This window comes from Dendropsophus ebraccatus, chromosome 13, assembly GCF_027789765.1.
Source record: "Dendropsophus ebraccatus isolate aDenEbr1 chromosome 13, aDenEbr1.pat, whole genome shotgun sequence".
NCBI classification, from domain to species: domain Eukaryota; kingdom Metazoa; phylum Chordata; class Amphibia; order Anura; family Hylidae; genus Dendropsophus; species Dendropsophus ebraccatus.
The window spans coordinates 5,255,832-5,268,647 of record NC_091466.1 but is presented as its reverse complement, the minus strand read 5'-3'; the positions used below and the strand labels follow the sequence as shown (position 1 = coordinate 5,268,647).

The 12,816-nt window shown below is 54.2% G+C and overlaps 1 protein-coding gene across 1 annotated transcript; it reads right to left on the bottom strand.

Annotated features, from left to right (window-relative positions):
- Positions 1–7,942: 7,942 nt before the first annotated feature.
- Positions 7,943–12,124, bottom strand: SNAPIN (SNAP associated protein). Its single transcript, XM_069949753.1, has 4 exons — positions 11,958–12,124; positions 9,787–9,833; positions 9,585–9,703; positions 7,943–9,495 (listed from the first exon to the last, which is right to left on the bottom strand). The coding sequence occupies exons 1-4, from the start codon at positions 12,059–12,061 to the stop codon at positions 9,391–9,393; spliced, it is 375 nt and encodes a 124-aa protein (XP_069805854.1). The 5' UTR covers positions 12,062–12,124; the 3' UTR covers positions 7,943–9,390.
- Between the last annotated feature and the right edge of the window lie 692 nt (positions 12,125–12,816).

The following is a 12,816-nucleotide window of genomic DNA, read 5'->3' as shown; positions in this document are numbered from 1 at the left end:
AAGCGGGACGGCCAACCAGCGACGCCGTTATTATGACCGCGCCCCCTCTACAGATCTTGTCCAATGGAGCCCGCTTACAGATATACGTCAGGAAGAGTGATGGGACTAAGGGCCAATCATAACTGTCGTCGTATCCCCGCCCCTAGACGTCAATTTACATAATGGCGGCGGTTTGATTACATAAAAAAATACAAAAAACGAAACTTTATTCAGGGTCTGAGTGAACGAACAATATAAAATATCTCATTCATCCAGGGAAAAAAGACAAAATATATCTATATCTGTATAATCAGCTGAGCCGGTGTATCACGTGTATCTAATCCTCTCCCCTGCTGAGCTGTTGTATCAAGTGTATCTAATCCCCTCCTGTGTGATACTGCCTGCTGAACTGTTGTATTAAGTGTATCTAATCCTCTCCTGTGTAATACTGCCTGCTTAACTGTTGTATCAAGTGTATCTAATCCTCTCCTGTGTGATACAGTCTGCTGAGCCTCTGTATCTAACCTGTCCTGTGTGATACAGTCTGCTGAGCCTCTGTATCTAACCTGTCCTGTGTGATACAGTCTGCTGAGCCTCTGTATCTAACCTGTCCTGTGTGATACAGTCTGCTGAGCCTCTGTATCTAACCTGTCCTGTGTGATACAGTCTGCTGAGCCTCTGTATCTAACCTGTCCTGTGTGATACAGTCTGCTGAGCCTCTGTATCTAATCCTCTCCTGTGTGATACAGTCTGCTGAGCCTCTGTATCTAACCTGTCCTGTGTGATACAGTCTGCTGAGCTTCTGTATCTAACCTGTCCTGTGTGATACAGTCTGCTGAGCCTCTGTATCTAACCTGTCCTGTGTGATACAGTCTGCTGAGCTGCTGTATCTAACCTGTCCTGTGTGATACAGTCTGCTGAGCCTCTGTATCTAATCCTCTCCTGTGTGATACAGTCTGCTGAGCCTCTGTATCTAACCTCTCCTGTGTGATACTGCCTGCTGAGCCTCTGTATCTAACCTGTCCTGTGTGATACAGTCTGCTGACCCTCTGTATCTAACCTGTCCTGTGTGATACTGTCTGCTGAGCTGCTGTATCTAACCTGTCCTGTGTGATACAGCCTGCTGACCCTCGGTATCTAACCTGTCCTGTGTGATACTGTCTGCTGAGCTGCTGTATCTAACCTGTCCTGTGTGATACAGTCTGCTGAGCTGCTGTATCTAACCTGTCCTGTGTGATACAGTCTGCTGAGCTGCTGTATCTAACCTGTCCCGTGTGATACAGTCTGCTGAGCTGCTGTATCTAACCTGCCCTGTGTGATACTGCCTTCTGAACCTGTATCTAACCTCTCCTGTGTGATACTGCCTGCTGAGCCTGTATCTAACCTCTCCTGTGTGATACAGTCTGCTGAGCTGCTGTATCTAACCTGTCCTGTGTGATACTGTCTGCTGAACCTGTATCTAACCTCTCCTGTGTGATACTGTCTGCTGAGCTTCTGTATCTAACCTCTCCTGTGTGATACTGTCTGCTGAGCCTCTGTATCTAACCTGTCCTGTGTGATACTGTCTGCTGAGCCTCTGTATCTATTCTGTCCTGTGTGATACAGTCTGCTGAGCCTCTGTATCTAATCCTATCCTGTGTGATACTGTCTGCTGAGCTGCTGTATCTAACCTGTCCTGTGTGATACAGTCTGCTGAGCCTCTGTATCTAACCTGTCTTGTGTGATACAGTCTGCTGAGCCTCTGTATCTAATCCTCTCCTGTGTGATACAGTCTGCTGAGCTTCTGTATCTAACCTGTCCTGTGTGATACAGTCTGCTGAGCCTCTGTATCTAACCTGTCTTGTGTGATACTGTCTGCTGTATCTAAGCCTTTTGTGTGATGGTGATACACAGGACGCCCCCGATGAATTATTCATGTATCACTGTTTACAGTTCGAGTCCCCTCCCCTCCCCCCGTGATAGAGATGTAGATAGACCCCTCACATAACAATGGGGGGGGGGGGGGGGCTTGGAGGTCTCACATAACAACGGGGGGGGGGGGGGGGGGGGCTTGAAGGTCTCACATAACAATGGGGGGGGGGGGGGGCTCACATAACAATGGCGGCAGGAATGGGGTCTCACATAACAATGGGGGGGGGGGCTTGGAGGTCTCGCATAACAATGGGGGGTCTCACATAACAATGGGGGGGGCTTGGAGGTCTCACATAACAATGGGGGGGGCTCACATAACAATGGCGGTAGGAATGGGGGGGCTCAGGGGGCCTCACATAAAGGGGGGCTCATATAACAATGGGGGGCCTCGGGGGGCTCACATAATGGCAGCAGGAATGGGGGGCTCGCATAACAATGGCGGCAGGAATGGGGAGGCTCGGGGGTCTCACATAACAATGGGGGGTCTCGCATAACAATGGGGGGTCTCACATAACAATGGGGGGGCTCACATAACAATGGCGGTAGGAATGGGGGGGCTCAGGGGGCCTCACATAAAGGGGGGCTCACATAACAATGGGGGGCCTCCGGGGGCTCACATAACAATGGGGGGGCTTGGGGGTCTCACATAACAATGGGGGGGCTCACATAACAATGGCGGTAGGAATGGGGGGGCTCAGGGGGCCTCACATAAAGGGGGGCTCACATAACAATGGGGGGCCTCCGGGGGCTCACATAACAATGGGGGGGCTTGGGGGGCTCACATAACAATGGGGGGCTCACATAATGGCAGCAGGAATGGGGGGCTCGCATAACAATGGCGGCAGGAATGGGGAGGCCCGGGGGTCTCACATAACAATGGGGGGTCTCGCATAACAATGGGGGGGCTCGAACGGCTCACATAACAATGGGGGGGGCTTGGGGGTCTCACATAACAATGGCAGCAGGAATGGGGGGGCTCTGAGGGCTCACATAACAATGGCGTCAGGAATGGGGGGCTCACATAACAATGGGGGGCTCACATAACAATGGCGGCAGGAATGGGGGTCTCCGGGGTCTCACATAACTATGGTGGCAGGAATGGGGAGGCTCGAGGGTCTCACATAACAATGGGGGTCTTGCATAATAATGGGGGTCTCACATAACAATGGGGGGGCTTGGGGGTCTCACATAACAATGGCAGCAGGAATGGGGGGCTAAGAGGGCTTACATAACAATGGCGGAAGGAATGGGGGACTCGGGGGTCTCATATACTGGGGGGGACACATAACAATGGTGGCAGGAATGTGGGGGCTCACATAACAATGGCTGCAGGAATGAGGGGGCTCGGGGGTCTCACATAATGGCTGCAGGAAAGGGGGGCTCGGGGGGCTCACCTAACAATGGTAGTAGGAATGTGGGGGCTCAGGAGTCTCATACACTGGATGGGGGGACACATAATGGCTGCAGGAATGGGGGGCTTGAGGGTCTCATACACTGGAGGGGGGGACAAAGAACAATGGCTGCAGGAATGGGGGGGGGGCTCAGGGGCTTATACACTGGAGGGGACACATAATGGATGAGTGGGAGGAGCTTAGGTAATCTGGGTGTAATTTTGTTTGGTAGTAATCCAGGGTTCCTGATGTAATTCTGTTTGGTGATAGTCCGGGTGTAATTGGGTTCGGTGGTAGTCCGGGTATAGTTCTGTTTGGTAGTAGTCTGGGTGTAATTGAGTTCGGTGGTAGTCCGGGTATATCTCTGTTTGGTAGTAGTTTGGGTGTGATTGGGTTCGGTGGTAGCCCGGGTGTAATCAGGTTTGGTGGTAGTCTGGGAGTCCAAGTGTAATTGGGTTCGGTGGTAGTCCGGGTATAGTTCTGTTTGGTAGTAGTTTGGGTGTAATTGGGATCGGTGGTAGGCCTGGTATAATTCTGTTTGGTAGTAGTTTGGGTGTAATTGGGTTCGGTGGTAGTCCTGGTATATCTCTGTTTGGTAGTAGTTTGGGTGTGATTGGGTTCCGTGGTAGCCTGGGTGTAATCAGGTTTGGTGGTAGTCTGGGAGTCCAAGTGTAATTGGGTTCGGTGGTAGCCCGGGTGTAATCAGGTTTGGTGGTAGTCCGGGAGTCCAAGTGTAATTGGGTTCGGTGGTAGCCCGGGTGTAATCAGGTTTGGTGGTAGTCCGGGAGTCCAAGTGTAATTCTGTTTGGTAGCCTAGGTGTAGTTCTGTAGTTGGTGGAAGTCTGCGTGTCTGGGTGTAATTCTTGTAATAATCTGGACGTGCAGGTGTAATTCTGTTTGGTAGTAGTCTGGGTGTAAATGGGTTCAATGGTAATTGGGTTTGGTGATAGTTTCAGCGGTCTGCATCTAATTTTGTTCAATGGTAGTCCGGGGGTCTGGGTGTAATTCTAGTGGTAATCAGAGTGTCCAGGTGCAATTCTGGTGGTAATCCGAGGATTTAGGTTTGTGTTTGGCAGTAGTCCAGGTGTAATTGGGTTAGATGGTAGTCCAGGTGTAATTCCGTTCAATGATAGTCTGGAGGTTCGGTGTAATTCAGGGGTTCGGGTGTAGTTCTCTTTGGTAGTAATCTAAGAGTCCAGGTGTAATTCTGTTTGGTGGTCTAGGTATAATTATGGTGGTAATCTAGGGGTTTGGGTGTAATTCTGTTCAGTGGTCTGGTTCAATGGTAATCTAGGGGTCCGGGTGTAATTGGGTTTTGTGGTAATCTAGGTGTAATGCTGTTTGATGGTAATCTGGGGGTTTCTGGGTGTAATTTAGTTCAGGTGTAATCTGGGGTTCCAGGTGTAATGCAATTTAATGGTAGTTCAGCAGTCTGGGTGTAATTTTATTTGGTGGAAGTCTGGGGGTCTAGGTTTGGTGGTAGTCCGTGTGAAATCTGTTTGGTAGGAGCCCGGGGGACTGGGTGTAATTCTGTTTGGTGGTAGTCCGGGGGTCTGGGTGTAATTCTGTTTGGTGGTAGTCCGGGGGTCTGGGTGTAATTGTTTGGTGGTAGTCCGGGGGTCTGGGTGTAATTCTGTTTGGTGGTAGTCCGGGGGTCTGGGTGTAATTCTGATTGGTGGTAGTCCGGGGGTCTGGGTGTAATTCTGTTTGGTGGTAGTCCGGGGGTCTGGGTGTAATTCTGTTTGGTAGTAGTCCGGGGGTCTGGGTGTAATTCTGTTTGGTAGTAGTCCAGGGGTCTGGGTGTAATTCTGTTTGGTGGTAGTCCGGGGGTCTGGGTGTAATTCTGTTTGGTGGTAGTCCGGGGGTCTGGGTGTAATTCTGTTTGGTAGTAGTCGGGAGGTCTGGATGTAATTCTGTTTGGTGGTAGTCCGGGGGTCTGGGTGTAATTCTGTTTGGTGGTAGTCCGGGGGTCAGGGTGTAATTCTGTTTGGTGGTAGTCCGGGGGTCTGGGTGTAATTCTGTTTGGTGGTAGTCCGGGGGTCTGGGTGTAATTCTGTTTGGTGGTAGTCCAGGGGTCTAGGTGTAATTCTGTTTGGTATTGGTCTGGGTGTAATTCTGTTTGGTGGTAGTCCGGGGGTCAGGGTGTAATTCTGTTTGGTGGTAGGCCGGGGGTCTGGGTGTAATTCTGTTTGGTGGTAGTCCGGGGGTCTGGGTGTAATTCTGTTTGGTGGTAGTCCAGGGGTCTGGGTGTAATTCTGTTTGGTGGTAGTCCGGGGGTCTGGGTGTAATTCTGTTTGGTGGTAGTCCGGGGGTCTGGGTGTAATTCTGTTTGGTAGTAGTCCAGGGGTCTGGGTGTAATTCTGTTTGGTGGTAGTCCGGGGGTCTGGGTGTAATTCTGTTTGGTGGTAGTCCGGGGGTCTGGGTGTAATTCTGTTTGGTGGTAGTCCGGGGGTCTGGGTGTAATTCTGTTTGGTATTGGTCTGGGTCTAATTCTGTTTGGTAGTAGTCCGGGGGTCTGGGTGTAATTCTGTTTGGTGGTAGTCCAGGGGTCTAGGTGTAATTCTGTTTGGTATTAGTCTGGGTCTAATTCTGTTTGGTGGTAGTCTGGGGGTCTGGGTGTAATTCTGTTTGGTGGTAGTCCAGGGGTCTGGGTGTAATGCTGTTTGGTGGTAGTCCGGGGGTCTGGGTGTAATTCTGTTTGGTGGTAGTCCAGGGGTCTGGGTGTAATTCTGTTTGGTAGTAGTCCGGGGGTCTGGGTGTAATTCTGTTTGGTGGTAGTCCAGGGGTCTAGGTGTAATTCTGTTTGGTATTGGTCTGGGTCTAATTCTGTTTGGTGGTAGTCTGGGGGTCTGGGTGTAATTTTGTTTGGTGGTAGTCCAGGGGTCTGGGTGTAATGCTGTTTGGTGGTAGTCCAGGGGTCTGGGTGTAATTCTGTTTGGTGGTAGTCCGGGGGTCTGGGTGTAATTCTGTTTGGTGGTAGTCCAGGGGTCTGGGTGTAATTCTGTTTGGTAGTAGTCCGGGGGTCTGGGTGTAATTCTGTTTGGTGGTAGTCCGGGGGTCTAGGTGTAATTCTGTTTGGTATTGGTCTGGGTGTAATTCTTTTTGGTATTCGTCCGGGGGTCTAGGTGTAATTCTGTTTGGTATTGGTCCGGGGGTCTAGGTGTAATTCTGTTTGGTATTGGTCCGGGGGTCTGGGTGTAATTCTGTTTGGTATAGTCCGGGGGTCTGGGTGTAATTCTGTTTGGTGGTAGTCCGGGGGTCAGGGTGTAATTCTGTTTGGTGGTAGTCCGGGGGTCTGGGTGTAATTCTGTTTGGTGGTAGTCCGGGGGTCTGGGTGTAATTCTGTTTGGTGGTAGTCCGGGGGTCTGGGTGTAATTCTGTTTGGTGGTAGTCCGGGGGTCAGGGTGTAATTCTGTTTGGTGGTAGTCCGGGGGTCTGGGTGTAATTCTGTTTGGTGGTAGTCCGGGGGTCTGGGTGTAATTCTGTTTGGTGGTAGTCCGGGGGTCTGGGTGTAATTCTGTTTGGTGGTAGTCCGGGGGTCTGGGTGTAATTCTGTTTGGTGGTAGTCCGGGGGCTCTGGGTGGAAATCTGCTTGGTTTCAGTCCGGGGGTCTAGCTGTAATTCTGTTTGGTGGTAGGCCGGGGGTCTGCGTGTAATTCTGTTTGGTGATAGTCAGGGGGTCTGGGTGGAAATCTGCTTGGTTTCAGTCCGGGGGTCTAGCTGTAATTCTGTTTGGTGGTAGGCCGGGGGTCTGCGTGTAATTCTGTTTGGTGGAAGTCCGGGTGGTTCCGCACACAAGACGGTTAATATCAAGTTAAATGCGTTGTCTGAATAAATTGCCCGGTGACGGTAACGCTGCTCCAGACATCCCGGCACGGTCTGGTGTGGACAATCGGCGCTGACGTCACCGCCGCGGCCTCAATGTGGCTTCATGAATAATTGATAGAAGTTATTAGGAGATAAGAGTTCGGGAAGCCGGTGTGTGCAGTCATGTGTAGGACGCAATCATCTCCAGTCAATGGCCGCCACCCCACCGCCCATTGTCCCGTCTAACGAGTCTCTACAACTCGTCATTAAAATGCAAACAGCAGCAGGAGAGCAAACAAAGAGCGAGCAGGACTACAAGTGTCAGCAAGACAAAGAGGAACTGCAACTGCTGGTGTGTGGAGAACAGCAGGACTGGTGGGCTGATAAGTATCAGGGTCCTCAGCAGAGATCGGGGGAGGGGCCACTCCATATATCCACCTGCAGACAGGTGCTCTCAGCAACATAGGATGCAATGCACTCAGCTGCCTGTAGGGCGCAGCATAGCACTTCATACTGAGATGTCATATACATTCTGTAACAATCTTAATCATGTAGACACGTAGCACTGGAACCTGGACTGTATAACGTCCAGAAAGTCAGGGGCAGGTGATGGCATGCTGGGAGTTGTAGTTCTGCAGCACCTGGAGTAGTACAGGAGGCGCTGGGAGGTCTAGTCACGCTGAGCTGCAGTACAACCAATTGCCTCCAGATGGTGCCACACACACCAGTGATACCACTATATACAGATATACATGCACACCAGCGGAGATCAGTGATTGGCTGATATACAGAACATTTATTAGAAGCTGCTGAAGGAATGGCGGCACAAATGATAAAGCGTCTTTCAAACCCGCCCCTCCCCCCACAGTGCCCGCCCCCTGCCAGGTGTCACTCCGTCTTCTCCAGTCGTAACTTTTGTCCTTGGCTTTAGTGTCTGGAGATGCCGTACCCTGCGCTGTATACACTTCACCACTGGAATGCCTCTGAAGCTCCACCCCCTGCACATGGGGCCTCTGAAGCTCCACCCCCTGCACATGGGACCTCTGAAGCTTCACCCCCTGCACATGGGACCTCTGAAGCTTCACCCCGTGTATGTGGCCTCTGAAGTAAAGCTCCACCCCCTGCACATGGGGCCTCTGAAGCTCCACCCCCTGCGTATGGATCCTCAGAAACTCCCCCCCCCACCACCGTGTATGTAGCCTCTGAAGCTCCACCCCGTGTATGTGGCCTCTGAAGCTTCATCCCCTGCATGTGGATTCTCTAAAGCTCCGCCCCCTGCGTATGGATCCTCTGAAGCTCCACCCCGTGTACGTGGCCTCTGAAGCTCCACCCCGTGTATGTGGCCTCTGAAGCTTCATCCCCTGCATGTGGATTCTCTAAAGCTCCGCCCCCTGCGTATGGATCCTCTGAAGCTCCACCCCGTGTACGTGGCCTCTGAAGCTCCACCCCGTGTATGTGGCCTCTGAAGCTTCATCCCCTGCATGTGGATTCTCTAAAGCTCCGCCCCCTGCGTATGGGACCTCTGAAGCTCCACCCCCTGCACATGGAGTCTCTGAAGCTCCACTCCCTGCACATGAGGCCTCTGAAGCTCCACCCCGTGTACGTGGCCTCTGAAGCTCCACCCCCCCCCGTGTACGTGGCCTCTGAAGCTTCATCCCCTGCATGTGGATTCTCTAAAGCTTCGCCCCCTGCGTATGGGACCTCTGAAGCTCCACCCCCTGCACATGGGGCCTCTGAAGCTCCACCCCCTGCGTATAGATCCTCTGAAGCTCCACCCCTGCGTATAGATCCTCTGAAGCTCCACCCCCTGCATATGGATCCTCTGAAGCTCCACCCCGTGTATGTGGCCTCTGAAGCTCCACCCCCCGTGTACATGGCCTCTGAAGATCCAATCCCTGCATGTGGATTCTCTGAGGCTCCGCCTCCTGCGTACGGATCCTCTGAAGTTCCATCGCCTGCACATGGGGCCTCTGAAGCGCCACCCTTTGCGTATGGGACCTCTGAAACTCCACCCCCCGCGTATGGATCACTGGAAGCTTTGGATTGACCAATGAGATGATGAGAAGACTGGTGGGTTTGGAGGGAGTGATGTGGCCCCTCCCCCAAGGACCCCGCTACATGGTTATAGTTCATGCATGTCTATGGAGGACTGGAGGGCAGTGGGTGGAGCATGGTGGCAGCTGGCGCCTCGTACGTGGCTGCGGCAGGTGTAGACCCCGAAAGGCGACTCCCACAACACCGGGGCTGCTGGAAACCGCATTTGCCGATGTTGAGCGTGGCTCAGCTCCAGAGCTCCACCTCCTCACTTGTTGGGGGAGGTCTGGGAATGGTGGGCCCCAGAGTCCAGCATGGCTCTCCTCCGTGCCGTCTCCTTGGCCACGCTGTGATTGAGACGCCTCAGCCGCTCCTGCCACAAAACAGGAAAAACCATGAGGTGATGAGAGCTGTGACCACCAGGGGGCGCCCCCGCAGGTCCTGAGCCATCCCCGCCCCCACCTGTGCGTTCTGAAGGATGTTATTCACCAGTACCACGCGGCGGCGGGCGTTCAGCAGCTTCTTCACATACGGGTCCAGGTCCAGCGCCACCTTCTGGTCCTCATTTATCTTACACAGCTCTATGGAGGGAAGTGGAGAGAGTGACATCAGAAGAAACCACACCCCCTAGTGATGTCATCAGTCACAGACCCCACCCACTCACCTGACGCCAGGCTGTCAATGTGCTCCCGCAGGTCCACCTGACTCTCCCTGGAGAAAGAGAAACATGGATAAGAGAGAACACCTCACAGGGGGCCCTCCACTATAGGAGCCCGGGCCGCACCTCACAGGGGGCCCTCCACTATAGGAGCCCGGGCCGCACCTCACAGGGGGCCCTCCACTATAGGAGCCCGGGCCGCACCGCACAGGGGGCCCTCCACTATAGGAGCCCGGGCCGCACCTCACAGGGGGCCCTCCACTATAGGAGCCCGGGCCGCACCTCACAGGGGGCCCTCCACTATAGGAGCCCGGGCCGCACCTCACAGGGGGCCCTCCACTATAGGAGCCCGGGCCGCACCTCACAGGGGGCCCTCCACTATAGGAGCCCGGGCCGCACCTCACAGGGGGCCCTCCACTATAGGAGCCCGGGCCGCACCTCACAGGGGGCCCTCCACTATAGGAGCCCGGGCCGCACCTCACAGGGGGCCCTCCACTATAGGAGCCCGGGCCGCACCTCACAGGGGCCCCTCCACTATAGGAGCCCGGGCCGCACCTCACAGGGGCCCCTCCACTATAGGAGCCCGGGCCGCACCTCACAGGGGCCCCTCCACTATAGGAGCCCGGGCCGCACCTCACAGGGGCCCCTCCACTATAGGAGCCCGGGCCGCACCTCACAGGGGCCCCTCCACTATAAGAGCCCGGGCCGCACCTCACAGGGGGCACCCAACTATAGGAGCCCGGGCCGCACCTCACAGGGGCCCCTCCACTATAGGAGCAAGGGCCGCACCTCACAGGGGCCCCTCCACTATAGGAGCCCGGGCCGCACACCTCACAGGGGGCCCTCCACTATAGGAGCCCGGGCCGCACCTCACAGGGGGCCCTCCACTATAAGAGCCTGGGCCGCACCTCACAGGGGCCCCACACATCTTCCCCACAGCCCAGTCCTTAAGGAGCCACACAGCCCATACATCTTGCCCACAGCCCCGCCCTTCAGGGGGCCCCACAGTCCATACATTTCCCCATAGCTCCGCCCTTCAGGGGGCCAATACATCATCCCCCATAGCCCCACCCTTCATACATCATCCTTATAGCCCCACCCTCCATACATCATCCCTATGGCCCCACCCTCCAGGAGCCACATTATCCCTATAGCCCGCCCTTCATACATCATCCTTCTAGCCCCGCCCTTCAAACATCATCCTTCTAGCCCCGCCCTTCATACGTCATCCTTCTAGCCCCGCCCTTCATACGTCATCCTTCTAGCCCCGCCCTTCATACATCATCCTTCTAGCCCCGCCCTTCATACATCATCCTTATAGCCCCGCCCTTCATACATCATCCTTATAGCCCCACCCTCCAGGAGCCACATTATCCCTATAGCCCCGCCCTTCATACATCATCCTTATAGCCCCACCCTCCATACATCATCCTTATAGCCCCACCCTCCAGGCCCCACACTCCATACATCATCCTTATAGCCCCACCCTCCATACATCATCCCTATAGCCCTTCCCTCCAGGCCCCACACTCCATACATCATCCTTATAGCCCCACCCTCCATACATCATCCCTATAGCCCTTCCCTCCAGGCCCCACACTCCATACATCATCCTTATAGCCCCACACTCCATACATCATCCCTATAGCCCCGCCTTCCAGGCCCCACCCATCATACGTCATCCCTATAGCCCCGCCCTCCAGGAGCCACATCATCCCCATAGCCATGCCCTCCAGGACACACATACATAACATCTATAGCCCCGCCTTGCAGGAGTCACATGATCCCCATAGCCACGCCCTCCAGGACACACATACATAACATCTATAGCCCCGCCTTGAAGGAGTCACATGATCCCCATAGCCACGCCCTCCAGGACACACATACATAACATCTATAGCCCCGCCTTGAAGGAGTCACATGATCCCCATAGCCACGCCCTCCAGGACACACATACATCACATCTATAGCCCCGCCCTTGCGGTACCCTGGGGTTGTTCCAGGGGCGGAGCTTCAATACCCTAAACATAACTTTCCCAACCAATGGCTATAAATACAGCAAAACTGCCACCCCGATCACTCTGGACGCCGCAGGCAAGGAACACAGGGCTACGGACTGCTGCGGCCCCTGACAACCACTGAGAGGACCCTCCAAGTCACCAGCAGGGGCCCCGCACCTGACCGCATGGACGTGAGAGTCGAGTTGTTGCACCGCCGGCTTCAGCAGCTCTAGCAGCCCCTCCGCGAACACATCCCTCCCCGGAGACACCGGCGCCGCCATCCTTCACCGAGCCGGAAATGACATCATCCCGGGTTCGCCGCTTTACTCCGTACAGAGCAGGACACGGCTGCTAGAGCGCGTGCGCGTAGTCTGTCTCCCCAGCCTCCGCCATTTTATCGGGGCCGGTACTATCTACATCAAGGGACTTGGGCTCTGAGAAGATGGCGACCGCGCCCTGACATCGAGGACACAAGAGACGCAAGTGTATATAGGAAAGGTCACATGACGGATTAATTCTCTCCAGCAGCATCACATGATAAAGATTACCTCATAAAAACCGCGGGACAAACCAAACAGCTTTATATCAACAATATAAACCTACAAATATTCAGTAATGTAGCCTCTACCCTGTACTGACTGACACTGCGGTCACTAGTCTGTCACATCAGTCACCAGCATGATGGGAGTTGTAGTTCTGTGGCCACTGGCCAGTAAGAATCCTTGATATAAGAAGAATAGGAGCAGAAATTGAAGGAAGGAGCTTTGTATCAGGCTTGTGGGCCACCTCTGCCCCCTGGGAGGCATTGTACCCACCGGAGTCGGGGCTGTCTCACAGCTGAAGAGGCCGTTACAGTGTATCGGTGTAGCGGATCCTGTGTGAGCTAAATGCAGCATCCGTCACCTTCACCGACACACTGTAACGCCTCCTGTAGCTGTGTGCGGGGTCAGGAGGTCATACCCCACTTCCTTGGGCAGTACACAATAACGCAGTTATTGATGCATCGTCCACAGTCGGGGTCTCCAGGGTCTAACCT

What these genes read in the sequence shown, in the direction of transcription:
- SNAPIN (XM_069949753.1), bottom strand. Translation starts at nt 12,061, where the DNA reads ATGGCGGCGCCGGTGTCTCCGGGGAGGGATGTGTTCGCGGAGGGGCTG. An exon ending in TCTCACGTCCATGCGGTCAG is followed by an intron (nt 9,834 to 11,957) that starts GTGCGGGGCCCC and finishes CTCTTTCTCCAG; the next exon opens with GGAGAGTCAGGTGGACCTGC. An exon ending in CATTGACAGCCTGGCGTCAG is followed by an intron (nt 9,704 to 9,786) that starts GTGAGTGGGTGG and finishes TTCCCTCCATAG; the next exon opens with AGCTGTGTAAGATAAATGAG.